The 25,708-nt window shown below is 33.7% G+C and overlaps 1 protein-coding gene and 22 non-coding genes across 23 annotated transcripts; 1 reads left to right on the top strand and 22 right to left on the bottom strand.

Moving 5' to 3' along the window:
• Positions 1 to 11,264: 11,264 nt before the first annotated feature.
• Positions 11,265 to 12,281, top strand: LOC127131778 (AT-hook motif nuclear-localized protein 16). The gene is made up of 2 exons (XM_051060687.1): positions 11,265 to 12,017; positions 12,099 to 12,281. The coding sequence occupies exons 1-2, from the start codon at positions 11,265 to 11,267 to the stop codon at positions 12,279 to 12,281; spliced, it is 936 nt and encodes a 311-aa protein (XP_050916644.1).
• A 6,300-nt stretch (positions 12,282 to 18,581) lies between these two features.
• LOC127134223 (small nucleolar RNA R71) lies at positions 18,582 to 18,687 on the bottom strand. The gene has a single exon (XR_007807977.1). It is a non-coding gene; the product is annotated as a small nucleolar RNA R71 (small nucleolar RNA).
• Positions 18,688 to 20,035: 1,348 nt separating this feature from the next.
• LOC127132740 (5S ribosomal RNA) lies at positions 20,036 to 20,154 on the bottom strand. Its single transcript, XR_007806822.1, has one exon. It is a non-coding gene; the product is annotated as a 5S ribosomal RNA (ribosomal RNA).
• Positions 20,155 to 20,220: 66 nt separating this feature from the next.
• LOC127134641 (5S ribosomal RNA) lies at positions 20,221 to 20,339 on the bottom strand. Its single transcript, XR_007808374.1, has one exon. It is a non-coding gene; the product is annotated as a 5S ribosomal RNA (ribosomal RNA).
• A 160-nt stretch (positions 20,340 to 20,499) lies between these two features.
• LOC127134647 (5S ribosomal RNA) lies at positions 20,500 to 20,618 on the bottom strand. Its single transcript, XR_007808379.1, has one exon. It is a non-coding gene; the product is annotated as a 5S ribosomal RNA (ribosomal RNA).
• A 160-nt stretch (positions 20,619 to 20,778) lies between these two features.
• Positions 20,779 to 20,897, bottom strand: LOC127132749 (5S ribosomal RNA). Its single transcript, XR_007806829.1, has one exon. It is a non-coding gene; the product is annotated as a 5S ribosomal RNA (ribosomal RNA).
• A 160-nt stretch (positions 20,898 to 21,057) lies between these two features.
• LOC127134568 (5S ribosomal RNA) lies at positions 21,058 to 21,176 on the bottom strand. The gene has a single exon (XR_007808303.1). It is a non-coding gene; the product is annotated as a 5S ribosomal RNA (ribosomal RNA).
• Positions 21,177 to 21,336: 160 nt separating this feature from the next.
• On the bottom strand, positions 21,337 to 21,455 carry LOC127132747 (5S ribosomal RNA). The gene has a single exon (XR_007806827.1). It is a non-coding gene; the product is annotated as a 5S ribosomal RNA (ribosomal RNA).
• A 161-nt stretch (positions 21,456 to 21,616) lies between these two features.
• LOC127132733 (5S ribosomal RNA) lies at positions 21,617 to 21,735 on the bottom strand. Its single transcript, XR_007806815.1, has one exon. It is a non-coding gene; the product is annotated as a 5S ribosomal RNA (ribosomal RNA).
• Positions 21,736 to 21,895: 160 nt separating this feature from the next.
• LOC127132757 (5S ribosomal RNA) lies at positions 21,896 to 22,014 on the bottom strand. The gene has a single exon (XR_007806837.1). It is a non-coding gene; the product is annotated as a 5S ribosomal RNA (ribosomal RNA).
• Positions 22,015 to 22,174: 160 nt separating this feature from the next.
• Positions 22,175 to 22,293, bottom strand: LOC127134631 (5S ribosomal RNA). The gene has a single exon (XR_007808364.1). It is a non-coding gene; the product is annotated as a 5S ribosomal RNA (ribosomal RNA).
• A 160-nt stretch (positions 22,294 to 22,453) lies between these two features.
• LOC127134606 (5S ribosomal RNA) lies at positions 22,454 to 22,572 on the bottom strand. The gene has a single exon (XR_007808341.1). It is a non-coding gene; the product is annotated as a 5S ribosomal RNA (ribosomal RNA).
• Positions 22,573 to 22,733: 161 nt separating this feature from the next.
• Positions 22,734 to 22,852, bottom strand: LOC127134595 (5S ribosomal RNA). The gene has a single exon (XR_007808330.1). It is a non-coding gene; the product is annotated as a 5S ribosomal RNA (ribosomal RNA).
• A 161-nt stretch (positions 22,853 to 23,013) lies between these two features.
• Positions 23,014 to 23,132, bottom strand: LOC127134622 (5S ribosomal RNA). Its single transcript, XR_007808356.1, has one exon. It is a non-coding gene; the product is annotated as a 5S ribosomal RNA (ribosomal RNA).
• A 160-nt stretch (positions 23,133 to 23,292) lies between these two features.
• LOC127134650 (5S ribosomal RNA) lies at positions 23,293 to 23,411 on the bottom strand. Its single transcript, XR_007808382.1, has one exon. It is a non-coding gene; the product is annotated as a 5S ribosomal RNA (ribosomal RNA).
• Positions 23,412 to 23,571: 160 nt separating this feature from the next.
• On the bottom strand, positions 23,572 to 23,690 carry LOC127134611 (5S ribosomal RNA). Its single transcript, XR_007808346.1, has one exon. It is a non-coding gene; the product is annotated as a 5S ribosomal RNA (ribosomal RNA).
• A 160-nt stretch (positions 23,691 to 23,850) lies between these two features.
• Positions 23,851 to 23,969, bottom strand: LOC127132739 (5S ribosomal RNA). Its single transcript, XR_007806821.1, has one exon. It is a non-coding gene; the product is annotated as a 5S ribosomal RNA (ribosomal RNA).
• A 161-nt stretch (positions 23,970 to 24,130) lies between these two features.
• Positions 24,131 to 24,249, bottom strand: LOC127132731 (5S ribosomal RNA). The gene has a single exon (XR_007806813.1). It is a non-coding gene; the product is annotated as a 5S ribosomal RNA (ribosomal RNA).
• A 160-nt stretch (positions 24,250 to 24,409) lies between these two features.
• Positions 24,410 to 24,528, bottom strand: LOC127132756 (5S ribosomal RNA). The gene has a single exon (XR_007806836.1). It is a non-coding gene; the product is annotated as a 5S ribosomal RNA (ribosomal RNA).
• Positions 24,529 to 24,688: 160 nt separating this feature from the next.
• LOC127134626 (5S ribosomal RNA) lies at positions 24,689 to 24,807 on the bottom strand. Its single transcript, XR_007808360.1, has one exon. It is a non-coding gene; the product is annotated as a 5S ribosomal RNA (ribosomal RNA).
• Positions 24,808 to 24,967: 160 nt separating this feature from the next.
• On the bottom strand, positions 24,968 to 25,086 carry LOC127132738 (5S ribosomal RNA). Its single transcript, XR_007806820.1, has one exon. It is a non-coding gene; the product is annotated as a 5S ribosomal RNA (ribosomal RNA).
• A 160-nt stretch (positions 25,087 to 25,246) lies between these two features.
• Positions 25,247 to 25,365, bottom strand: LOC127134640 (5S ribosomal RNA). Its single transcript, XR_007808373.1, has one exon. It is a non-coding gene; the product is annotated as a 5S ribosomal RNA (ribosomal RNA).
• Positions 25,366 to 25,525: 160 nt separating this feature from the next.
• Positions 25,526 to 25,644, bottom strand: LOC127132755 (5S ribosomal RNA). Its single transcript, XR_007806835.1, has one exon. It is a non-coding gene; the product is annotated as a 5S ribosomal RNA (ribosomal RNA).
• Positions 25,645 to 25,708: the final 64 nt, after the last annotated feature.

Here is a 25,708-nt window from a genome sequence, read left to right as displayed (position 1 = left end):
ATGATATTGAGTATCGAGCTCAAAAAGCCATCAAAGGTAGTATCTTGGCTGACCACTTGGCACACCAGCCGATTGAGGATTATCAGTCAGTTCAGTATGACTTCCCGGATGAGGAAATTTTGTATTTGAAAATGAAAGATTGTGATGAGCCTACACTCGATAAAGGGCCAGAGCCTGGTTCCCAATGGAGTATGGTGTTTGATGGCGCTGTAAATCAGCATGGAAATGGTATTGGGGCAGTAATCATTACTCCTCAGGGCACACACATTCCTTTTACAGCAAGGCTAACTTTCAAATGCACGAATAATATGGTTGAGTATGAGGCCTGTATTATGGGATTGGAGGAATGCATTGATCTTAGGATCAAGCGTCTTGATGTTTATGGTGATTCGGCCCTTGTTGTTAATCAGATTAAGGGTGAATGGGAAACGAATCAGCCTGGTCTCATTCCATACAGAGATTATGCGAGGAGGATTTCAACATTCTTTACTGAGGTTGACTTTCACCATATTCCTCGAGATGAGAATCAGATGGCAGATGCTCTTGCCACACTTGCTTCAATGATTGTGGTTAAATTGTGGAATGAAGTTCCCAATATCACCGTGATGCGTTTGGATAGACCAGCTCATGTATTTGCAGTTGAAGAAGTGAAAGATGATAAGCCATGGTATTATGACATTAAGTGTTTCCTTCAGAGCCAGATTTACCCGCCTAGGGCATCTGTGAAAGATAGGAAGACTTTGAGGAGATTATCAGGCAGTTTTTACCTCAATGGCGAAGTGCTTTATAAGAGAAATTTTGACATGGTTCTGCTCAGATGCGTGGATAGACACGAAGCAGACCTTTTAATGACTGAGGTCCATGAGGGTTCATTTGGTACTCATTCCAATGGACATGCCATGGCTAGAAAGATGTTGAGAGCAGGATACTATTGGCTGACAATGGAGTCTGACTGCTGCAAGTACGCGAAGAAATGCCATAAGTGTCAGATTTACGCGGATAAGATTCATATTCCCCCGACACTTCTAAATGTGATTTCATCACCATGGCCCTTCTCCATGTGGGGAATTGACATGATTGGCATGATAGAGCCGAAAGCGTCCAATGGACACAAATTTATTCTCGTAGCAATTGATTACATCACCAAGTGGGTTGAAGCAGCGTCATACACAAATGTGACCAGGCAGGTGGTCGTGAAGTTTATCAAGAATCAACTCATATGCCGGTATGGTGTGCCAGATAAGATCATTACTGATAATGGATCTAACTTGAACAATAAAATGATGAAAGAACTGTGTAGTGAGTTCAAGATAGCACATCATAATTCTTCTCCTTACAGACCCAAGATGAATGGGGTTGTTGAAGCTGCTAACAAGAATATCAAGAAAATTATCCAGAAGATGGTTGTTACGTACAAAGATTGGCATGAAATGCTGCCATTTGCTTTGCATGGATATCGTATGTTTGTCCGCACTTCAACAGGGGCAACCCCTTTCTCTCTTGTTTATGGCATGGAAGTTGTACTCCCAGTAGAGGTGGAGATCCCGTCAATGAGAGTCTTGATGGAAGCCAAGTTGAGTGATGCTGAATGGGTTCAGAGTCGTTATGACCAGCTGAATTTGATTGAAGAGAAGAGATTGACTGCCATGTGCCATGGTCAGTTATATCAGTAGAGAATGAAGAAAGCTTTCGATAAGAAGGTCAAGCCTCGTGTGTTCCGAGAAGGTGACCTTGTGCTCAAGAAAGTCTTGTCTTTCGTGCCCGATTCCAGGGGCAAGTGGACTCCAAACTATGAAGGTCCATATGTTGTTAAGAGAGCCTTTTCAGGCGGTGCTTTGATACTTACAACTATGGATGGGGAGGATTTTACTCGTCCTGTGAATTCGGATGCAGTCAAGAAATACTTCGCCTAAAATAAAAACAGAATAGCTCGCTAAGTTGAAAACCCGAAAGGGCGGCTTAGGCAAAAATGAGCGTCTCGGTGGATTGAAAACCCGAAAGGGCGGTCCAGGAAAAAGTTAGAGACATGAAAAAAAATGAATATTTGTATCCCGCTAGATCGAGTACCTCATCCTGGGGCAATCTAGGCAAAAATTAGGGATTTGGCAAGTAACTGCATCCTGACTAGACTTTGTTCTACAATTATCATCCGTCAGAGATTCTTGTTCATTCGTCATCAACCGAAGCTTCGAATACATCGAATTCAGAATTGGTGGAGAAACGGTCATTATGTTCAATGTAGCCCTTTTTCAATATATATCATCAATTTCAAACTTGTAAGGATCTATGAAGTCTTGCCATTTGCAGACTACCATTCCATCAAATAAATTTGAGCCTGTTATCCAATTGTTTGCACTCTCATTTGTTTCTATTCAACAAATGTTTCACATGCTTTAATTAAGAAAATATCATTGTTTTAAACAATCAAATTTTTTATAAATTGTTTTTAAACAAAGTGAACATTCACAATGACGAAAGGATACTTAAGAGATCCTCGGTGCTCTCCCAAGGGTGGTTTGATCTCCAACAGGTTGATTCTCTAGAATCCCTTTATCCATCGGATAGACTCCCCAGTAGAGTTGCTCATGTGGTGGATGTGGTCTCATTGTAAATCCTATCCCCAGCCGGGTTGACTATTGATTCCTCCCCTGTAGAGATTTTGTTGTTTCCTGGTATCTCTGATCTTCGGCAGATCGTTTGCTCTCTGGTGATTTTGGCTTTCTCCCTTGAGGGGTAGTACCAGATGTTTGCGTGCTTATTCCTGTGAAGACTGCTTGTGTTAGAAATGTCTGTTTGTCAGCATTTATCATACATAAACCACGCATGTGTGCATATAATTTTCGAACATTTGAATATTCATATTGCATTGTTTGCCATATATCTTTGTTTGTTATCCCTCTGCTAGTGGGTAATACTTTTCCCAAACAGGTGTCGGTGTCTGGTCCCTCAACGTAGAGTCAGCACATTAAGCAGAAAGTGTTTATCTTTCCTTCCGCATTCCCCACTGAGTTATATCCTCGTGGACGACGGTTGTTTTCGCTTCCTCCCAACACATATATGGGGATGGGTTCCCCTGTTGAGTTATATCCTCACCAGGACAAGTCTTGATTCAGTTTGCCTTTTTGGTTTGATCCTAAATTGGCCCCTCGAAGTTGTTTCCTTTGTTTCCCCGCGGTATAAATGAATAATTACTCGATAATTAGTAATCATTCATATTACCCCCGGCGGAGTCTGTGGTTTTCTACCCTGATACCGGTAGTTGTAAACCCTATTTTCTCCTCTTTGCAGAGTTAACCTTTGGTTCATCATAATCGATGACGGTTACTTTTCCGTGGTTTCCTACCCAGTATCCGGTAGGTGTAATCCCCTTCTTGGTGGTTATCTTCATCCAATATTCGATGTTGATATTCCCTCGTTTTCCTGGATAATTGCCCTGCTTACGCAATTTATCCCCAGCAAGTCATCTCTCGTCTACCCTTTGTTGTTGATGACGATTGTTTCTCCCCTGGATTGGTCATCATTATATACCTAGTTTCGGTATCCCGATGCCTTTTCTTTTCGGTCGATTTATCCTTTATTAACCCAGTAACCGGTTGTGGATAATCTTCCATGCGAGTATATTATCTACGTTCTGACGGTAATAGATAGTATATCTCATGCACTCTTCGGTCGAAGCCTTTTGTTCTTCCCCAGTTGAGTAAGATTCGTTTCCCCTTCGTGGAGTCGAGTATCCATCCTATAATCGAGTTTGCTTTTAGCCCTCTTTTGGATGATGAGTGTCTTGGGAATATTCCCCAATTCACGCCTTGGTTGATCACCTATTATATGCCCAGTAACCGGTATCCCTGGTGTTCCTCCCTTTCTGCTCCCTATTATGACTTTTGTCCCCTGTGGAGTCAAATTTTCCTGAGTTGAAATATACCTTTTTAGGTCTTCCTCAGATGTTTCGGAGTTTTGATATCTCTCACCCTTATACCGGTCTTAGATATTCATTTCTTCCCGAGCATGTTGTATCTCTGACCCTTATGTCGGTGTTCAGATCACATGTCTCATTGAGCTTATTACCCAGTAACCGGTAATACCTCATCTCGCTGCTTCCCCAGGAGAGTCTCTTTAGACATCCCCAGCGAAGTATCCGTTGTGGATAGTTTTGATGTATTGGCATATTCCCCAATACAGGCGTATTCGAGTCAGCTCGATGTCTTTCCATTGGTTCATTCCCTTTGGAATTCTGCTCCCCAAACTTTGAGTTGTGCCCTGCTCACGCATTTCTTTCTTATCCCCATAAGAGTCCCCAGGTTTTTTTGTCCCATGGAATGTATCACTCATGTGGATTGTCAATGTCTCCTGATTGTCTTTACTCCTTTGTGGACACATATCCCCACAAAGTATTATCCTTTTGCATACATACATTTGCATCATGAGGTCTCTTAGGGACCAAAATTCGTCTCTTTGTTATTATTTAAGCCCACTCTACCTCGCCGAGACGAAGATTTTAACCTTCCCTTCTCCGGCTAGAATGACCTTAAATAGGGGCATCTGTAAGACCCCAATTTTGTCCCTAAGATCCCTCATAGCATCATAACATTGCATTGCATAGCCTCGAGGATCATTGAGCATCTTGGTCCCTTGCCTTTGGATGGGACTCCTTGTGATTGGTTTGAGATCACCAAGCATGCTTGAATTGTATATCATTGCTTTTATCATTTTATTTACTAACCAAAAGCACAAAAATATGTCACTAACATCTTTTGTTTGTAGCTTGAGCAATCACAAGGTCAAAAGCTTCTAGGAGATCATTGGTACAAAGACATGGTCAAGAAGAGATGATAGCAAGCATGGTAATGGTTCCCAAAGCTCTCGTCCATAAAATATTCCTCCCTAGCATCTTAATTCATCATTTTGATCAAAGCAAGTCAAAGGGTTGGAGGTTTGATTCTCAAGGAAACCCTAATTCATCTGTGCACCACAATGCCTTGCTCATGAAGCAACCTCAGCCCATGATCAAATACAATAAAGGGGAGTTCTTTAATTCATCATTTCATGCATATTTGAACTTATTTGAGTGTCCTCAATCATCAATTCATCAAGATATGAGTCATGGACTTGAGAAGTTGATCAGTCAATTCATCTGACTATTTTGAAATGCACTGAGACCTAACTTTTTATGTGTTGGTCAAATGGAGATGGTTCCAAAAGAAACAATGTTCTTAAGGGAAATATGAACAACTTTCAGGTTCATCAAAATTTTATTTGAAGCTTGGAAAACCATCTGCCATTCCAATACATTATAGGTCATTTTGACTAAAACCCTAATTTTGGGTCAACTTCCCAAGAACACAACTCACTCATCTTTTATGATTTTTAGGTGGGATAAAATGAATTGGAAATCTTAAGATGTATACTTAAAATTTTATGTTGAACCAAATTTCAAAATCTCAAAGGAAATACATGTGATAATGCAAGACATTATAGGTCCTTTTGGGACAAAGGCATTAAAAGTCAAAAAAGTCCAACTTCAAGTGACCATAACTCTTTCATAAAAAATCCAAATGATTCAAAATTTAAGTCCATTTTGATTATCTTAAAAATATCTACAACTTTGATGTTGGAGGTTTTTCCATTTGAAGATTGCATCATCAAAACATAGGGGCTTGCAAGTTGGCCAATTTTAGAAACCTTGCCTTGACATATTTTGCACATCACACTTTAAACTCAAATTTCATAAATTTCCACACTTCAAATGAGTTTTTGCCCAACATAACATTTGTTCCTCATACAAAGGCTTTTCCAACCATTACCCATATGCCTATGCTTGGATTTTCTAAATGGTACTTTCGAAGAGATGATTGTTTAGGTACAATTGGAGAATTCACTTGAAATCTTGCTACATGAGCATTTGCCTTTGCATTTCACACGTCCAATTCCATCTGGCTAGTGTGCATAACTCATTTGGCATTGTTTTGGGCCTTGTGCATGATCATGCAAGCCCATGCAATGAAGCTTCACATGCCATGCACACAAATCTTTTCACACTTTCCTTGCCAATTCCTCTATAAATAGAGACCTCATTCCCTCCATTTCAGACGCCAATTTCAACCTGAAATGATGCAGAAATCTTTCCCTAACCATCACTAAAGAAGCAAGTTCCATTTCTCTTAAAATTTTCAGATCTAGAATTCAGCTTCATCTGGTTGTTTTCTTAGATCTAATGCTTCTAAACCTTCACCATACATCTCATTGAACTTCTGTTTTGGCAAAGCAAACAAGGTTTCAAGCTCAAGATACCAGAATTCAAGCTTACATTCCAACTGGCATTTCCTTCGATTCTCCTAGTCCATTGACCTTTTGGCTTAGATTTTGTGTTGGCTGAAGTCCTCTCAATAGAGGCATCATGTTTATGCTTTTAATTTTTGCAATTCATTGAGTTCATGATGAACACCAGATTTTTCAACTTCTGATTTCTCAAATCCTAGAGATCTAGAATGAAAATGGATGGTACAGGGATGATGTACATCATCCCAACTTTCTATTGATGTATAGATCACACGTTTTGGTTAAGATTTTAATTTTTGCAATTTGGCCGGAATCCTGGGGCTCACCGGAGAAGACGGTGGCTCCGGTGGCTTCATCACCTCCAGTTTAAATCTGGACCGTGTGATGGTGTTTCCAGATTCGATCCCAGGCGTCCATTATTATGACTTTTATTTCTTTTCCATGTGCACGCATTGACTTGGATCCATGGTAAGCGCGCGCTGAGAGTCCTTGGATGTGCCACCTCATTTAATGAGGTTGATCCAACGTGCCATGATTTTTCTCATTTTATGAATTTCTTTTTATTTTTGTTTAATTCCTTTTATTTCAAAAAATCATATCTCTTTCATTTTTAATCCAAAAAATATGGGACCAATTGCGTTATTTCCCAAATAAATTCTAGTTTCTATTTCTGATTTTTAATATTTTTTATTTTGTCATTTGTTATTTTTTGTGAATTTTCTCTTTTCTGGTTATTTTTAATTCATTTTAAATAGTTTTTGATATTCAAAAAATTCAAAAATATTTTTCTAACCTCTTTAAATGATGATAGATCTATGAAAAATATTCTCATCAATTTTTGAATTGATTTGAGATTTATTTGAGATTTTAGTTCACTTAGGTTATTTTTATTCATTTTTAATTGATTAAAAATAGTTTCTGACTTTTAAAAATGCTAAAATTTTTTGTCAAACTTTGTTTGACCTTGTTGAACTTAGGATAAATCACTTGGACCTTTCAAGGTTGATTTGAGGTGATTTTGAAGTTTGACCTTTCCATTTATTTTAATTCAAGTTTAATTTTAAATATTAAAAAATGCCAAAAATAGTTTATTCATTTCTTGACCTCCAATCTTCATCTCACTTTTGTTTTTGATTGTTTGACCTTGACTTTCAATGTCATTGGTCAACATATGATGATTGGTACATGATGTTTCATTTAATGCACTTTAATTTTGTCATTTCCATTTCTCTTATTCATCTCCTTTTTCTTCTTCTTCTTTTCTTTTTGATCAATGAGTTGAAGGTTGATAAGTTAGCATTGATTAGGGAGATTTAACCTTCCTTGATTCAAATCTAATTCATCTTGATCAATTGATCAAATGAATGGCTTTGCATTAAGGATAGGTTGTCTTCTAAATCATGCAAAAGGCTTAAATCAATACAAGATCATTTCTCTTCTTCTTTTTGGCATGACAAGTTGTTGGGACTTGGTTCACTAATCAAGACTCCTAACTTGTGTTTGTTGCCTACATTATTATCGACCGGCCTCAGATAGTTGTGACTTCTACATAAGTCCAATTACGATTGCTTAACATAGCGCTAAATTTGCCTTATGGCACACTAACTACTAACACTAACTATTGACAATTAACATTTACTTTATGCAATTTACTTTAATGCAATTTACTATTCTTGCACATATTATCCATTTGCTTTTCTCTTTGCTCACTTGAGCACATGTTTATGTTAATGCCATTTGCCTTTTTGCTCACTTGAGCACATAATTGTGTATATATTATTTTGCTTGTGTTTTGTTTTGATTGTTGTGGACCAAATGCAAAGAAATGGACTTAGTTTCTAGGACTTTCCCTATGCAAAGAAATGGAGAGTTTGGACTTAGATTCTAGGACCTTCCTTATGCGAAATTGGAGTAAAAGGATCTTAATGTTGAAGATGGATTGGAAGGACCAAATCTCTAAACTCACTCTTGTCCATTTTTGTTTTATTTCATGAAACTTTTGATGTGTGTGCTTTTGTGCTAGGAGTTTCCATTTGAACTTAATTGGAGGACCATTGCCATGTTCATCTAAGTGGAAGAAACAAGATACATTGAGGATCTCTTGTGAGACTTGTTTGATTGCTTATATTTTGTGGTTGCTTATTCCAAAGGATGGGAGCTACTTGGATCATCAATATGATCTCAAGAGAGGAACTTCATTGTGGTTTTGATTCCTTTATCCCTTCTCTTTTTGTTTTGCCTAGGATTTAGCCATTCTTCTTCTTCTCTCCACTCTAACCCAAGCCAAAACTTTTTGTGCAAACATTTAACCATTATTTTCAAACATTAGAAACCTAAGCCTTATGCTTTTGATTTTCAAACTTTCTTTTCAAAACACTTATTTTGAATTGAACCTTTAAGTCAACTTTGACCATTTTTTGTATAGACTTCTAATTGGTAAATATAACCCATTCAAATGTGCTTTTGTGGTTCCAATGGCCACTTTCTTAATCAACTTTTTCATCACCTTTAGCTATTAGGTTTGAGTTATCCTTGAGGTAGATATAATACTCACCTATATCCTTAGTGATGGACAATGAGTCTTCCATGCTTATTATAGGGTTAACCCCTCACTAACATGTTGAAGCTATCCTCATATGGTGGATTTGTGGTTTGGTTGAGTTTTCTCCCGTTGATAACAAAAGACCTTAAGGCTTTTGGACCAATCAATTCACCAACTCATTTTGAGATTTTTACCCCGAACTACGAGGTTTTGATCCTAATCTTTTTTTAAAGATGGTACGTAGGCAATGGGTTTATCCATTCAAACACAAAATGTAAATAACTTGTATATTCTCTTCTCATCTCTTCAATCATGTTTGCACAAATAAATATTTCACAAGACAACAACCTTGGAACAAGTATGAAAAGGGCTCCCTAGGAGTACCTAGGATGTTTTGGGTGTCTAACGCCTTCCCATTGCCTAACCAACCCCTTTACCCAGATCTCTGTTTCTTTAACTAGTTTTTGTTAAAACTTTTAGGTTTTTGTTCGCTTTCTAACCATTCCTTTGGATAAATAGAAGTGCGGTGGCGACTCGACTTTGTATGATTTACCTTGGATTTAGTCAATATCTCTAATGGTAACGAATACCCCGCTATATATATATATATATATATATTATATATATATAATATATATATATATATATATATATATATATATATATATATATATATATATATATATATATAATATATATATATATATATTATATATATATATATATATATATATATATATATATATATATATATATAAGGGTTTATAGACATCCAATGACGATGTAAATATTTTTTTACCATACATTAAATTATATTAAATGATTTGGATGAATTACATAAAATAATTACAGCATTGGCGCTTAGCTATTAACAACATATTCAATTTTGTTTTATTTGATAAAAATATATTTGATGTTAATTTTTTTGAAAATAGGATATAGATTGACGGTGTAAATTAATCAATTAATTATTTTCGTATATTCCGTCAAACCCGATCTTAATTTTTAAATTAATGATATGACATTGTTAAGTGATGAATTCTTATCAAACAATATTATAAACAATTTTATAATATTAATGCATAACCATCAAACTTTTAATTTTTACTCAAATTTATATTTTATATCCATTTTATATCTTTCATTATCAGTTTATATATATATATATATATATATATATATATATATATATATATATATATATATATATATATATATATATATATATATATATATATATATATATATATATATATATATATATATATATATATATATATATATATATATATATATATATATATATATATAAACAACGAATATATAAAAAAAAGATTTATTGTTATTTAAAAACAATAATGGAATATATTTAGTCAACCAATATAAATTATTAGGTAAATATAAGGCTTTTTTTTATGTTAGACTGAATTAAATAAGATTGAAAAATAAATAGTTTAATTATGAAACAAAGACTCTTAATTTTAAAAACAAAGACTTTTAATTTTCAAACAAAGACTTTGATTTAAGAAAAAGTTACACCAAAGATTCTTTAAATAATTTTTTAATACACCGACCTTTTAATTTTCTTTTAATAATTTGGTCTTTTAGGGTAATTTCTATATTATTTTTCTCACATTTTGAACATTTAAAAATGTATGACTGTTGTATTTCTGGTTGTACTTCATCATTTTCATACAACTCAAAATAATTGCATTCATAATTAGCACATTCAGTATGTTAAAAAGGATAGTGGTGCACACGTTTGGTAACTTAAAGAACCACGTTATTACAAAAAAGTTAAAAGGATCAACGTTACACAAAAATAATTTAAAAGACCTCCAATATAATTTTGATTTGATTACATATATATATATATATATATATATATATATATATATATATATATATATATATATATATATATATATATATATATATATTCTTAATTAAATATGATATAAAATATAAATTAAATAAGTTTTTGGTCTTATAAATATTTTAAAATTCATATGTAGTTTCTTTAAGAAAAATGGGAAGTTTTACTCTCCCAAATATTTTTCTTTAACTTAAATTTTTTATGCATTTTCTATCGCTGGAAAAGACTTACGAAATTGTTCGCAAGGCATAGAATTGGTAGCAAAAACCAATGAAAAACCAAAACTTCCATAAGCGACTTCAAAAATGAATTTTAAATATTTATAAGGACTAATAACTTATTTACCTCTTAATTATATATCTTATATAGTTTTAAAATATTTTTATTTCCATAAGCGACTTATTTTTACACTTAATAGATAATCTAGAAGGGAAGTTACAATTCATAGTTAATCTAAAAAGAAAATTACAATCCAACTTGAAATTCTAATGGATAAGACACGCATCTCCGCCATTTGAAACAACTATATATACTTGTTATTCTCTTCCTAAAAAACATATACTCCTAACGATGACACATAAAGAATTTGCATCTTCATCCTTTCCCTCAAAATCCATCTCTTCAAATTCCAACAATGATTTTTCAGGAAACAACCCTAGTATATTTTCTACGCACTCAAATAACCTTTTTTCCACCGTGGGAGGCAACAAAAAGCTCATAGTTTCGCACACCACTACCACCACCAACAATGACATATTGATGATGCCATCATCATCATCTGCACAACCATCCTTTGATAGAGATATGGATTTCCCTCAAAATCCACCTAAGAATCCTTCCAAATCCTCCTCCAAAAAACGAATGGGTAGACCCTTGGGCTCCAAGAACAGACCCAAAACACACATCATTATCGAGGAAAATAGAGAAACCTTCACAGAAGTGGTTACACTTCAGATCTCTGCTGGAGAAGATATTGTGGAAAATATAATCAAATATGCTCAACGACGTCAAACTAACATAATAGTGTCGAGGGATTTCGGTCTTATCTCTAACATTACATTTCTTGATCCTGTATCTCGTGTCCCATTATTACCCATCGAAGGACCCGTACATATGACATCTCTATTTGGAACATATATAAATCCAAATTGTGAATGTCCTCCTAGAAAATTCATAAGTCATCCACCATGTTCCTCTTTTACCATATACTTCTCTAGTCCTAATGAATATGTGTTTGGTGGAATTGTTGGTGGAAAGGTTACCGCTGCTGGTGTCATTTTGATTAATGCTACTCTTGTTCGGAAAACAACATTTCATAGGGAGGTATCATCCAATAAAAATGTTCGAGAAATTGAAGAGGGAGTACCAACATATGCTGTTGGTGTCCTCACCAATGTTAATTAGGTAGCACATGAATTTGACAGCAACTACAATGTTTTTCATGCACCTATAAGATTTAATGATATGGATGCTAATTCAACTCTGCATAATTATCAGCTTTCCCCTCATTATCTTCCTATTGATGGGAATGTCATTGATGAGAACTTAATGCGGTGGAACCACTCCAATCACCCTCATAACTATTAGATAATCAAAGACTCTTGGGTGTTTCCCTTTTTTGTTTTTAAAGTCTTTTCAAAGTTCAAATAAAATAAGTTTAGTATTTTGTTTTTATGTCTTTTTTGAAGAGATGTTAGATCTTAACGAGATATTAGTATTTTCTTAATTTTATTCTTTTGATAGCTATATATCAAATATTTTTAAATGTTATATATATATATATATATATATATATATATATATATATATATATATATATATATATATATATATCATGACTTATATATACGAGAGAAAGAAAAAAAATGGAGTAAATGTTTTTATTTTTAAAAATGGAGAAGAATTAAAAAAATTAAAATGATACTAATAATCATTTTAAAATTGTCACGAGAATATAAAATTATATATCTTGATAATCCGATTGTAAGACTAAACGTTTACACTGAGGTAGCACCTCAAATGTAAAAAAAAAGTTGATAGAATTATTATAATATAATTTATATATGTTACCCTACTTGTGATGAACAAGCAAATCACCAATGTCTAAGATATGTGAATAAGACATGTCTCTCATTGGTCTTCTTCCAGTGTATTTATAAACATATCTCTCTACTCATGGTTTCATGGTTTTTATCATTAAGGACGTTACATTATAATAGTCATTACTGATTGATAGTGCATCAAACACAAGGCATCTAAAGACGAAGTGATTTAAGGCATACAAGTTAATAGTCTCTCAATCCCAAGTAGAGGCGAATTGATTTACAACATACTTTTTTAAATTAATTTTAAATCTTTTAAACTTAATAAGTTGACAAAAAATATTTAAAATTAAAGAGTAATTAAATAATTTTAGATAATTCATTTAGACTACTAAATAATCAGTTTCAAATTAAAAAAAAACCTTAGTAAATATTTAATTCTATTTTATATGTTAAATGACCTCCATATACACATAAATTATATATAAATGACAAAATTACAATTGCAATAAAATTATATTTAATTTTTAAAAATAAATAAATTAATATTTCTATTTTTAAAATAATTTTCCTTTTAATATTTTAATTTCAATAAATTAATTCTTAATTTTTATTCAAAGCTAAATTACAATTTTAATCCTCCATTATGATCCATTTATAAAATCAGTCATCATATTTTATTTTTAATCAACTTAGTCTCCCTTTTCTATTTTTGATCGAAAAAAGCATTGTTGTGTAATTAGTTTTAATAAGTGACACATATTTAGTGACGTGGACATGAACACTTGGCTAATCCCTATCTACATTTCATTTTTTCCTTTTATTATATTTATTAAATTAAACTAAAATGATTTTTAATCCTAATAAAATTAAAAATAAATTTTCCAAGAATCAGAACAGAAGGAAGTGCAAAAATTAATGGATCTCATATCAGTGGATTTATTGCATATCCAAAAATTAAACATAAATTTCAAAGAGGGAGCAATAAATCATTCCAAAAGATTTGAGTCTTGATATGATGAACGTGCGCATATGTTAGTATAACATTTATATTCTACTGCAACATTTAAAAATGATTACCATAGATGTTAAAAATATTGTCTTAAAGAACATGAAATGATTTTCAAACGTCTTTTATGTGAGTGTTGTCCATTGTCTATGTCAATGTTCTTTTCATTCTTTGTCCATTGTTTATGTCAATGTTGCTATATAAAGAATTTCTTTTTTTATTTGCATTTTTTATAATATATAATATAAACATTATTTTTTGTTTTGTAAATATAATTAATTATAAATTAAACTAAAAATATGTAAAAAAAAATATATTAACATAGTTGAGTTCTAACATTAATTCAAATACATATGGTAAGTAAAATATCTAACACTATTTGATAAAGTTTACAACTTTAAAGTATGGATCTAACTATTAAAATGATGAAAGATATAATTTTTTTTGAAAGTTTAATGCTTAATACAAACCTAAAAAAGATATCTATATAAAAAAACATGTAACTAATATTAAATACATTATGAGTAACCCTTTAGAAATCCTTTGCTATATAAATTGTCATATTCTACCGTTGATTCATGTGTTTGAAGGTATAAAGCTGAAAATTCTACAGAAGCTCCACCAGAACTTATGTTGACCTAACCAAAGAAACATCTCATGCCTCATCAACAAAAAGACACTAAATATTAAAGTTCTTATATGATCATGAGCAATTCGGAAATTTTTTTTGAAGCCTCAGATAAATTGTGAAAGCTCACCAGATCATGTCTTGAAGAACAAATACTTTAATCTTGGAAACTCGATCTAATCTTACCCTTTAAATGTTATAATCAAGTAAAATTTTATTACACAAGTTACTTAATATTAAGTCAATTGTGTAACAAATGTAATAGAGTATGTTTAATTCCTCTATATGCATGATGTATAAAAATTTAATGTAAAATTCTTTTTAAAACTTCTTGTAGAAAGGACCATGACTATTGAAGAAATCATACATATTATCTTTGGTGAACTAACCCATAGTAGGTAGAAGTAGATGTTGTTAATTTTGGAGGTATCCCTTAAAGAACATTCTTGGAAGAAAAAAATCAAGGGAAAGATAAATATCAAAGATAAAAGGAAGTCTAAAGTCCAAATGGAGAGATTCAAGAATTCAACTTTAGAGAATCAATTGAGGACCATTAAGGACTATCCCATTCAAAATGTTAATGGGGATATTTCTAAGGGAGTTGCATCTCAACACTCCCTTAGCCAGGTAGATAATCATGTGGCTTTTGTTTCACAAACTGGATCAAAGGAAATTGATAAAACTATCATCAAAGAACATTTTTTTCTTTCTTTGCAAGAAATATTTAATCAATTTGAGAGAAACAATAGTTGGGAACTCGTTCCCAAAACTAATTGAGTGGTTGGAACCGTAATGGATCTTTTTCAACAAGCTTGATGGAAATGTTTTGAGAAATAAAACAAGACTCTTTGTGAAAGGTTACAATCAACAGCAAAACATAGATCTCAATGAAACTTATGCTCTTGTAGCTCAACTAAAAGCCATGATGGTGGTTCTAGCCTTCTCATGAATTTTCATAAAATCTTCCAAGTGGATGAAAAGAGTAAACTCTTGAACTATTACATCCATAAGGAAGTTAATCATTCTCCCAATATGAAACAAGCTTCTAGAGCTTAGTTTGATATTCTGAACAACTCTTTGCTTGAAAACAAATTCCTAAGAAGGAAGAATGATATAACATTTTTCAAAACCAAGCATTTCCTTCTTATGCATGTTCTTTTTTTTTAATCAATGCTACTAACGAATCCTTGTGAAATAATATTTTTGATATGATACAAACTAAAATTGAAAGATGACAGAATTCTTTGCACTATCTTGTATGTACAAGAAAAAGTGGCTATATGATGATGACTGCGAGTCTCGATGGATTTGATCAAGTTATTGATGGTGTTCTTCAACAGATGTGATCAATGTGTTGACGTTGATAATCGAACCTCTTACAAGAGAAGAAAAATCAACGGCGTTTTTTCGTTCCTTCGAAAGGGGAGTTTTCTCTAGTTATCTTAAGATTTTGAGGTAGTACACTAAATAGAGATTGAAAAATCGGAAAGCTCTGATTAAATTCTAGTAAGTGATATATTAATTACTTAGTCAATTTATTTATTACTAACCTTGGGGTGAGTTTTTAAGTGTCTGTGGAGAAACATTAGACCAAAAACCTAGAGCCCAATACTAGTCTAAGGCTTAAGGAGACTAAAAAAAGGTTGTCTAAAAGACTCATAAGGGGAAATAATTATCTCTTGGAGAAATCTGAGAAAGAAAGAAGTAGACTCCAAAATTTTCTCTCAATTTAGAAAGTTTCAAATACTTTCGAACTCTATTTAATAAAGAATTAAGGGGAAGAAGTTCTCCAAAGCTTACCTCCCAGTTGATTTTAAAGATGGATGCTACCTTCTGTGGGGAGAAATTAGATCGTTGATCCTATTTGTTTATGCCTTACCCTGGACTACTCTTATCCATCTCTATAAGGTAACTTGTTCCTTTTACATTTGATATATGGGCTTATGTTGATTTATGTGTTTATGTTTACATATCTTACCTCTTACATTACATAGCTTTATCCACCTTTTTATTTTGACAAAGGATGTGAAGTATACTCTTAGGGAGAATGGAGTAAAGTTTCTACTTAATGAGGGGGTGTTTAATCACTGAAAATATATATTTTTTATTTGTTTTAACACCTCCCTGAAAGATGTGTTGTCATCGTCAAAAAAGGGGAGAGTTTGGATCTATATACTTGTAGGTATATAGTTGAAAATCCTGTAGAAGATCCATATGATGTTTTGATGACGACAACGATAATTAAAGTTGGTGGTAATAACTTTCAACCTTGATGATGTTGATCTAACCAGAGAAACATTCCATGCCTCATCAACAAAAAGAGACTCAAGATCAAAGTGCTTATATGGTAAGGAGTAATCCAACAAAGAATCTTGATGTCTGAGTGTGAAATCTCTCTAGGTTGTGTATGTCTGTATGTCTGAGTGACCCGAGTTTTGTCAAAGTAAGCAATAACTTTTAAGTACTAAGAAAATTCAGACACGTACCTTAAAAATATTTTTCAAAAGTTTTTATCTTGAAAATTATTTTCCAGGCAAAACCAAGTGATTAAGAAGCTGTCCAATCTCTTTCCAAATATTTTTTTGAACTAACAAATCGATTGGATACTTAGCCAATCGATTGGCAAAACATTTTGAGTCAGTTAATGAATTGGAACATTAAGCCAATCGATTGGAGAGGGTCTAAGCGATTAACCAAACGATTAACCTATGATAAAATCTACTTTTGGTTGGGGATACGCCTGTAAAAATATCAAGATCAGTTTGTATTAAGGTTTATGGGCATAACCTGTCAAAGATCAAAAGTTTATAGTCCAAATCTTAAAAGACCTATAGGGGACATGACTAAACCAACATTTGGCCAAACTTGAATAACTCTCGAGCGCAATCTCTCTAAACTATACTCTATATATTTATTTTTCTATTTACTATTTGTTTCCGTTGCCATTTACTCTTAAAAAGTTATTAACACGATTTTAATCGAGAAGAGTATAAAAATAATCATAAATTTTAAATACCACAATTCATCCCTATTATTATTGAAGTCAATTGTTGAATGACTATATTATTTTACTAACTATATTCAACATACATCACAAGGATAAAAAATCTATAAAGTGATTACAATATCTATAAAGTGATTAACACCATCCTTGTAACCTTGATCGTTCATCACACAATCTTTTTTTATCATGTTTGTGGTTTACTAAAAAAATCAAGTATAAGTGTAAGACTATAAGTATTTAGTACTCTAAGGAATTATAAAGTGAACGGATGAATCTTAAAAGATAAAAAAATATTATATGCATTTCATGTGGTTGAAAATAAAAATATATATAAGCATGAAAAAACATTATATATCAAATTCAAGCAAAGTTAATAAAAAAATATGAAGCAAATTTTCACAATAAAGTAAAATGGAGAAAACATTATATATATATATATATATATATATATATATATATATATATATATATATATATATATATATATATATATATATATATATATATATATATCCATCAGTTATGCTTGTGATATATCCATCATGTTGCTCGCTTGTTTTGGTTAGGCTTGTGATTTTTGTTTATGCGAGGAAAAACACCAGAAGACTAGTTACTTTTTGATCCTGAGATTGAAAGAGCAACTCTAAGAAACAACAGTAATAACAAAAAATGAAAGCAACTAACCAAGCAAAGGAATCAACAAGAAGGAACTTCTAATTCTATTTCTTAAACATCTCCTAAACATAAAAAGTCATGGCTGAACAGGACGATAACAACAACAACATTATCAACAACAACATGAATGACAATAACATCATCATCATCAACAACAACAATAACACTGCGGTTGGTGGAATTCTATGTCACAACAACCTAAGACGGCTATCCCATATTGTCATATCTCTAATCAATACCAGACAAATAGAGATGAAGATTGGATTACTTCAAATCATCTATACATATCCTTTTGCTGGACTTGACAACAAAGATCCATATACTCATCTTACCAAGTTCTATGAGTTTTCAAGTACACTCAGAGTATCTCAAGCAGAAGAAGAAGCTATGCTTATGAGATTATTTCCTAATTCCCCAATCGAAAAAGCAAAATTATGGTATCTAGACCAACCAGTTTAGGTTATGACCAACTTGAACACACTTGAGGAGAATTTTTTTAACAGGTTCTTTCAACATAATAAATTTATGGAAGCCAAGACCATTATTTCCGTATTTTCTCAAGGTGTGACTGAAACACTTTGTGAAGCATGGGAGAGTTACAAGTTTATGTTGCTAAATTGTCCTAACCATGGGTTTGATGACCTCACTCATATTCATATTTTTCGCAATGAACTTCAACCACAACCAAAACTTCTATTAGATGCAACTGCAAGCGATTCTCTAATGTATAAGAGTGCAGAAGATGCAATAGCTATCATCAAACAAATGGCACTTTGTGACCATCAGAGTCAGTATACTAGAGGTCTCTAAAATAGAAAAGTTGGAATCATATAATTGGGAGCAAACAACACAATCTTGGCTCAGAATAAATTGCTTACTCAAATAGTGGAAGAAATAATAAAGCAATTGTCCAAGCTTCCATAATAACTCAAAGAAATGCATGAATATATGATTACACAATAATATGTTTATTTTTGTGAGCTTTCCAGTGGAGACCATCCCATAGGTTATTATCCCCCGTCGAATGAAGAGGTGAATTACTTGGGAAATCAGCAAAGACAAGGGACATACCAAGGCAAAACTGGTTTTTAAAGACAAAATATTGTGAATTATGGTCAGGGGAGGATGCAAGTCGCAGAACCATCCAATAGATAAAACTTGTATCATAATTAAAACTAGAATCCTCCTCAACGAGACTGAACTTCAATGGTGGAGGACACTCTGAATCAGTTTATGCAATTGTCTATCGCGAATCAAAAGAACACTGATGCATCCATTAAGAATCTTAAAACTCAAGTTAGTCAACTAGATAATAAATTGGTGGATCAACAAGGAGGGATATTCACTGCTAAGCCTCAAGCCAATCCGAAGGAACATTGCAAATCAATTACAACTCGGAGTTATAGAATGGTTGACAAGGGCATTTGTGATAATCTAGAAACATAAAGAGTTGTTGTTAAGATGAGAGAAGAACAAGAGGGAGAAAAAGAAGAGAGTGTGAAGGAAGTAAAGGAAAATAATAAAGAGGAATAATTAGTTGAAAATGAAAATAAAATGAAAAAGACCAGAGTGAGAAAAAAGTGAACGAGGAGCGAAAAACAAAAAATCAAAGAGCTAGAGAAGTGAAAGAAAATATGAAGAATCTGCCAGTGCAACATTTACCTTATTTGCATGCTCCTACCAAGAAAGACAGTGAGAGACAATATGCTAGGTTTCTGGATATATTCAAGAAATTACCGATAAATACTCCATTTGTTGAAGCCCTCGAACAGATGCCGACATATGCCAAATTCATGAAAGAGATCCTCACAAAGAACACACATGATATCTAATGCGCTTAAATTGTATATGTTTCATTTCTTTCACTTATTAACGGCAAAACAGACATAATTAACGCTGAAATATTTGTTTTCTCCTACTTCTTTCGATTCTTTTACGCCGATTAACAAAAATAGATAGAAGTATTTAAAAAATCGCAAAAAAGAGGTGTAACACAAGGACTTCCCAGGAGGTCACCCATCCTAGTACTACTCTCGCCCAAGCACACTTAATTGCGGAGTTCTGATGGGATCTGGTGCATTAGTGCTGGTATGATCGCACCTGATATCGAATGCGCTTTAATTGTATATATTTTATTTCTTTCACTTATTAACGGCAAAACACACAAAGCGGTGCAACACAAGGACTTCCCAGGAGGTCACCCATCCTAGTACTACTCTGGCCCAAGCACGCTTAACTGCGGAGTTCTGATGGGATCCGGGGCATTAGTGCTGGTATGATCGCACCTGATATCGAATGCGCTTTAATTGTATATATTTTATTTCTTTCACTTATTAACGGCAAAACAGACATAATTAACGCTGAAATATTTGTTTTCTCCTACTTCTTTCGATTCTTTTACGCCGATTAACAAAAATAAATAGAAGTATTTAAAAAATCGCAAAAAAGAGGTGCAACACAAGGACTTCCCAATAGGTCACCCATCCTAGTACTACTCTCGCCCAAGCACGCTTAACTGCGTAGTTCTGATGGGATCCGGTGCATTAGTGCTGGTATGATCGCACCTGATATCGAATGCGCTTTAATTGTATATATTTTATTTCTTTCACTTATTAACGGCAAAACAGACATAATTAACGCTGAAATATTTGTTTTCTCCTACTTCTTTCGATTCTTTTACGCCGATTAACAAAAATAAATAGAAGTATTTAAAAAATCGCAAAAAAGAGGTGCAACACAAGGACTTCCCAGTAGGTCACCCATCCTAGTACTACTCTCGCCAAAGCACGCTTAACTGCGGAGTTCTGAAAGGATCCGGTGCATTAGTGCTGGTATGATCACACCTGATATCGAATGCGCTTTAATTGTATATATTTTATTTCTTTCACTTATTAACGGCAAAACAAACATAATTAACGCTGAAATATTTATTTTCTCCTACTTCTTTCGATTCTTTTACGCCGATTAACAAAAATAGATAGAAGTATTTAAAAAATCGCAAAAAAGAGGTGCAACACAAGGACTTCCCAGGAGGTCACCCATCCTAGTACTACTCTCGCCCAAGCACACTTAACTACGGAGTTCTAATGGGATCCGGTGCATTAGTGCTGGTATGATCGCACCTGATATTAAATGCGCTTTAATTGTATATATTTTATTTCTTTCACTTATTAACGGCAAAACAAACATAATTAACGCTGAAATATTTGTTTTCTCCTACTTCTTTCGATTCTTTTACGCCGATTAACAAAAATAGATACAAGTATTTAAAAAATCGCAAAAAAGAGGTGCAACACAAGGACTTCCCAGGAGGTCACCCATCCTAGTACTACTCTCGCCCAAGCTAGCTTAACTGCGGAGTTCTGATGGAATCCAGTGCATTAGTGCTGGTATGATCACACCTGATATCGAATGCGCTTTAATAGTATATATTTTATTTCTTTCACTTATTAACGGCAAAACAGACATAATTAACGCTGAAATATTTATTTTCTCCTACTTCTTTCGATTCTTTTACGCCGATTAACAAAAATAGATACAAGTATTTAAAAAATCGCAAAAAAAGAGGTGCAACACAATAACTTCCCATGAGGTCACCCATCCTAGTACTACTCTGGCCCAAGCACGCTTAACTGCGGAATTCTGATGGGATCCGGTGCATTAGTGCTGGTATGATTGCACCTGATATTGAATGCGCTTTAATTGTATATATTTTATTTCTTTCACTTATTAACGGCAAAACAGACATAATTAACGTTGAAATATTTGTTTTCTCCTACTTCTTTCGATTCTTTTACGCCGATTAACAAAAATAAATAGAAGTATTTAAAAAATCGCAAAAAAGAGGTGCAACACAAGGACTTCCCAGTAGGTCACCCATCCTAGTACTACTCTCGCCAAAGCACGCTTAACTGCGGAGTTCTGAAAGGATCCGGTGCATTAGTACTGGTATGATCACACCTGATATCGAATGCGCTTTAATTGTATATATTTTATTTCTTTCACTTATTAACGGCAAAACAAACATAATTAACGCTGAAATATTTGTTTTCTCCTACTTCTTTCGATTCTTTTACGCCGATTAACAAAAATAGATAGAAGTATTTAAAAAATCGCAAAAAAGAGGTGCAACACAAGGACTTCCCAGGAGGTCACCCATCCTAGTACTACTCTCGCCCAAGCACACTTAACTACGGAGTTTTAATGGGATCCGGTGCATTAGTGCTGGTATGATCGCACCTGATATTGAATGCGCTTTAATTGTATATACTTTATTTCTTTCACTTATTAACGGCAAAACAAACATCATTAACGCTAAAATATTTGTTTTCTCCTACTTCTTTCGATTCTTTTACGCCGATTAACAAAAATAGATACAAATATTTAAAAAATCGCAAAAAAGAGGTGCAACACAAGGACTTCCCAGGAGGTCACCCATCCTAGTACTACTCTCGCCCAAGCTCGCTTAACTGCGGAGTTCTGATGGGATCCGGTGCATTAGTGCTGGTATGATCACACCTGATATCGAATGCGCTTTAATAGTATATATTTTATTTCTTTCACTTATTAACGGCAAAACAGACATAATTAACGCTGAAATATTTATTTTCTCCTACTTCTTTCGATTCTTTTACGCCGATTAACAAAAATAGATACAAGTATTTAAAAAATCGCAAAAAAAGAGGTGCAACACAAGGACTTCCCATAAGGTCACCCATCCTAGTACTACTCTGGCCCAAGCACGCTTAACTGCGGAGTTCTGATGGGATCCGGTGCATTAGTGCTGGTATGATTGCACCTGATATCGAATGCGCTTTAATTGTATATATTTTATTTCTTTCACTTATTAACGGCAAAACAGACATAATTAACGTTGAAATATTTGTTTTCTCCTACTTCTTTCGATTCTTTTACGCCGATTAACAAAAATAGATACAAGTATTTAAAAAATCGCAAAAAAAGAGGTGCAACACAAGGACTTCCCATGAGGTCACCCATCCTAGTACTACTCTCGCCCAAGCACACTTAACTGCGGAGTTCTGATGGGATCCGGTGCATTAGTGTTGGTATGATCGCACCTAATATCGAATGCGCTTTAGTTGTATATATTTTATTTCTTTCACTTATTAACGGCAAAACAGACATAATTAACGCTGAAATATTTGTTTTCTCCTACTTCTTTCGATTCTTTTACGCCGATTAACAAAAATAAATAGAAGTATTTAAAAAATCGCAAAAAAGAGGTGCAACACAAGGATTTCCCAGTAGGTCACCCATCCTAATACTACTCTCGCCCAAGCATGCTTAACTGCGGAGTTCTGATGGGATCCGGTGCATTAGTGCTGGTATGATCGCACCTGATATCGAATGCGCTTTAATTATATATATTTTATTTCTTTCACTTATTAACGGCAAAACAGACATAATTAACGCTGAAATATTTGTTTTCTCCTACTTCTTTCGATTCTTTTACGCCGATTAACAAAAATAAATAGAAGTATTTAAAAAATCGCAAAAAAGAGGTGCAACACAAGGATTTCCCAGTAGGTCACCCATCCTAGTACTACTCTCGCCCAAGCACACTTAACTACGGAGTTCTAATGGGATCCGGTGCATTAGTGCTGGTATGATCGCACCTGATATTGAATGCGCTTTAATTGTATATATTTTATTTCTTTCACTTATTAACGGCAAAACAAACATAATTAACGCTGAAATATTTGTTTTCTCCTACTTCTTTCGATTCTTTTACGCCGATTAACAAAAATAGATACAAGTATTTAAAAAATCGCAAAAAAGAGGTGCAACACAAGGACTTCCCAGGAGGTCACCCATCCTAGTACTACTCTCGCCCAAGCTAGCTTAACTGCGGAGTTCTGATGGAATCCGGTGCATTAGTGCTGGTATGATCACACCTGATATCGAATGCGCTTTAATAGTATATATTTTATTTCTTTCACTTATTAACGGCAAAACAGACATAATTAACGCTGAAATATTTATTTTCTCCTACTTCTTTCGATTCTTTTACGCCGATTAACAAAAATAGATACAAGTATTTAAAAAATCGCAAAAAAAGAGGTGCAACACAAGGACTTCCCATGAGATCACCCATCCTATTACTACTCTGGCCCAAGCACGCTTAACTGCGGAGTTCTGATGGGATCCGGTGCATTAGTGCTGGTATGATTGCACCTGATATCGAATGCGCTTTAATTGTATATATTTTATTTCTTTCACTTATTAACGGCAAAACAGACATAATTAACGTTGAAATATTTGTTTTCTCCTACTTCTTTCGATTCTTTTACGCCGATTAACAAAAATAAATAGAAGTATTTAAAAAATCGCAAAAAAGAGGTGCAACACAAGGACTTCCCAGTAGGTCACCCATCCTAGTACTACTCTCGCCAAAGCACGCTTAACTGCGGAGTTCTGAAAGGATCCGGTGCATTAGTACTGGTATGATCACACCTGATATCGAATGCGCTTTAATTGTATATATTTTATTTCTTTCACTTATTAACGACAAAACAAACATAATTAACGCTGAAATATTTGTTTTCTCCTACTTCTTTCGATTCTTTTACGCCGATTAACAAAAATAGATAGAAGTATTTAAAAAATCGCAAAAAAGAGGTGCGACACAAGGACTTCCCAGGAGGTCACCCATCCTAGTACTACTCTCGCCCAAGCACACTTAACTACGGAGTTTTAATGGGATCCGGTGCATTAGTGCTGGTATGATCGCACCTGATATTGAATGCGCTTTAATTGTATATATTTTATTTCTTTCACTTATTAACGGCAAAACAAACATAATTAACGCTAAAATATTTGTTTTCTCCTACTTCTTTCCATTCTTTTACGCCGATTAACAAAAATAGATACAAGTATTTAAAAAATCGCAAAAAAGAGGTGCAACACAAGGACTTCCCAGGAGGTCACCCATCCTAGTACTACTCTCGCCCAAGCTAGCTTAACTGCGGAGTTCTGATGGAATCCGGTGCATTAGTGCTGGTATGATCACACCTGATATCGAATGCGCTTTAATAGTATATATTTTATTTCTTTCACTTATTAACGGCAAAACAGACATAATTAACGCTGAAATATTTATTTTCTCCTACTTCTTTCGATTCTTTTACGCCGATTAACAAAAATAGATACAAGTATTTAAAAAATCGCAAAAAAGAGGTGCAACACAAGGACTTCCCATGAGGTCACCCATCCTATTACTACTCTGGCCCAAGCACGCTTAACTGCGGAGTTCTGATGGGATCCGGTGCATTAGTGCTGGTATGATTGCACCTGATATCGAATGCGCTTTAATTGTATATATTTTATTTCTTTCACTTATTAACGGCAAAACAGACATAATTAACGTTGAAATATTTGTTTTCTCCTACTTCTTTCGATTCTTTTACGCCGATTAACAAAAATAAATAGAAGTATTTAAAAAATCGCAAAAAAGAGGTGCAACACAAGGACTTCCCAGTAGGTCACCCATCCTAGTACTACTCTCGCCAAAGCACGCTTAACTGCGGAGTTCTGAAAGGATCCGGTGCATTAGTACTGGTATGATCACACCTGATATCGAATGCGCTTTAATTGTATATATTTTATTTCTTTCACTTATTAACGACAAAACAAACA

Source organism: Lathyrus oleraceus, chromosome 3 (genome assembly GCF_024323335.1).
Source record: "Lathyrus oleraceus cultivar Zhongwan6 chromosome 3, CAAS_Psat_ZW6_1.0, whole genome shotgun sequence".
Lineage (NCBI taxonomy): Eukaryota > Viridiplantae > Streptophyta > Magnoliopsida > Fabales > Fabaceae > Lathyrus > Lathyrus oleraceus.
This window is presented reverse-complemented; position numbering and strand designations above follow the sequence as displayed.

What these genes read in the sequence shown, in the direction of transcription:
- LOC127131778 (XM_051060687.1), top strand. Translation starts at nt 11,265, where the DNA reads ATGACACATAAAGAATTTGCATCTTCATCCTTTCCCTCAAAATCCATC. An exon ending in AAACAACATTTCATAGGGAG is followed by an intron (nt 12,018 to 12,098) that starts GTATCATCCAAT and finishes AATGTTAATTAG; the next exon opens with GTAGCACATGAATTTGACAG.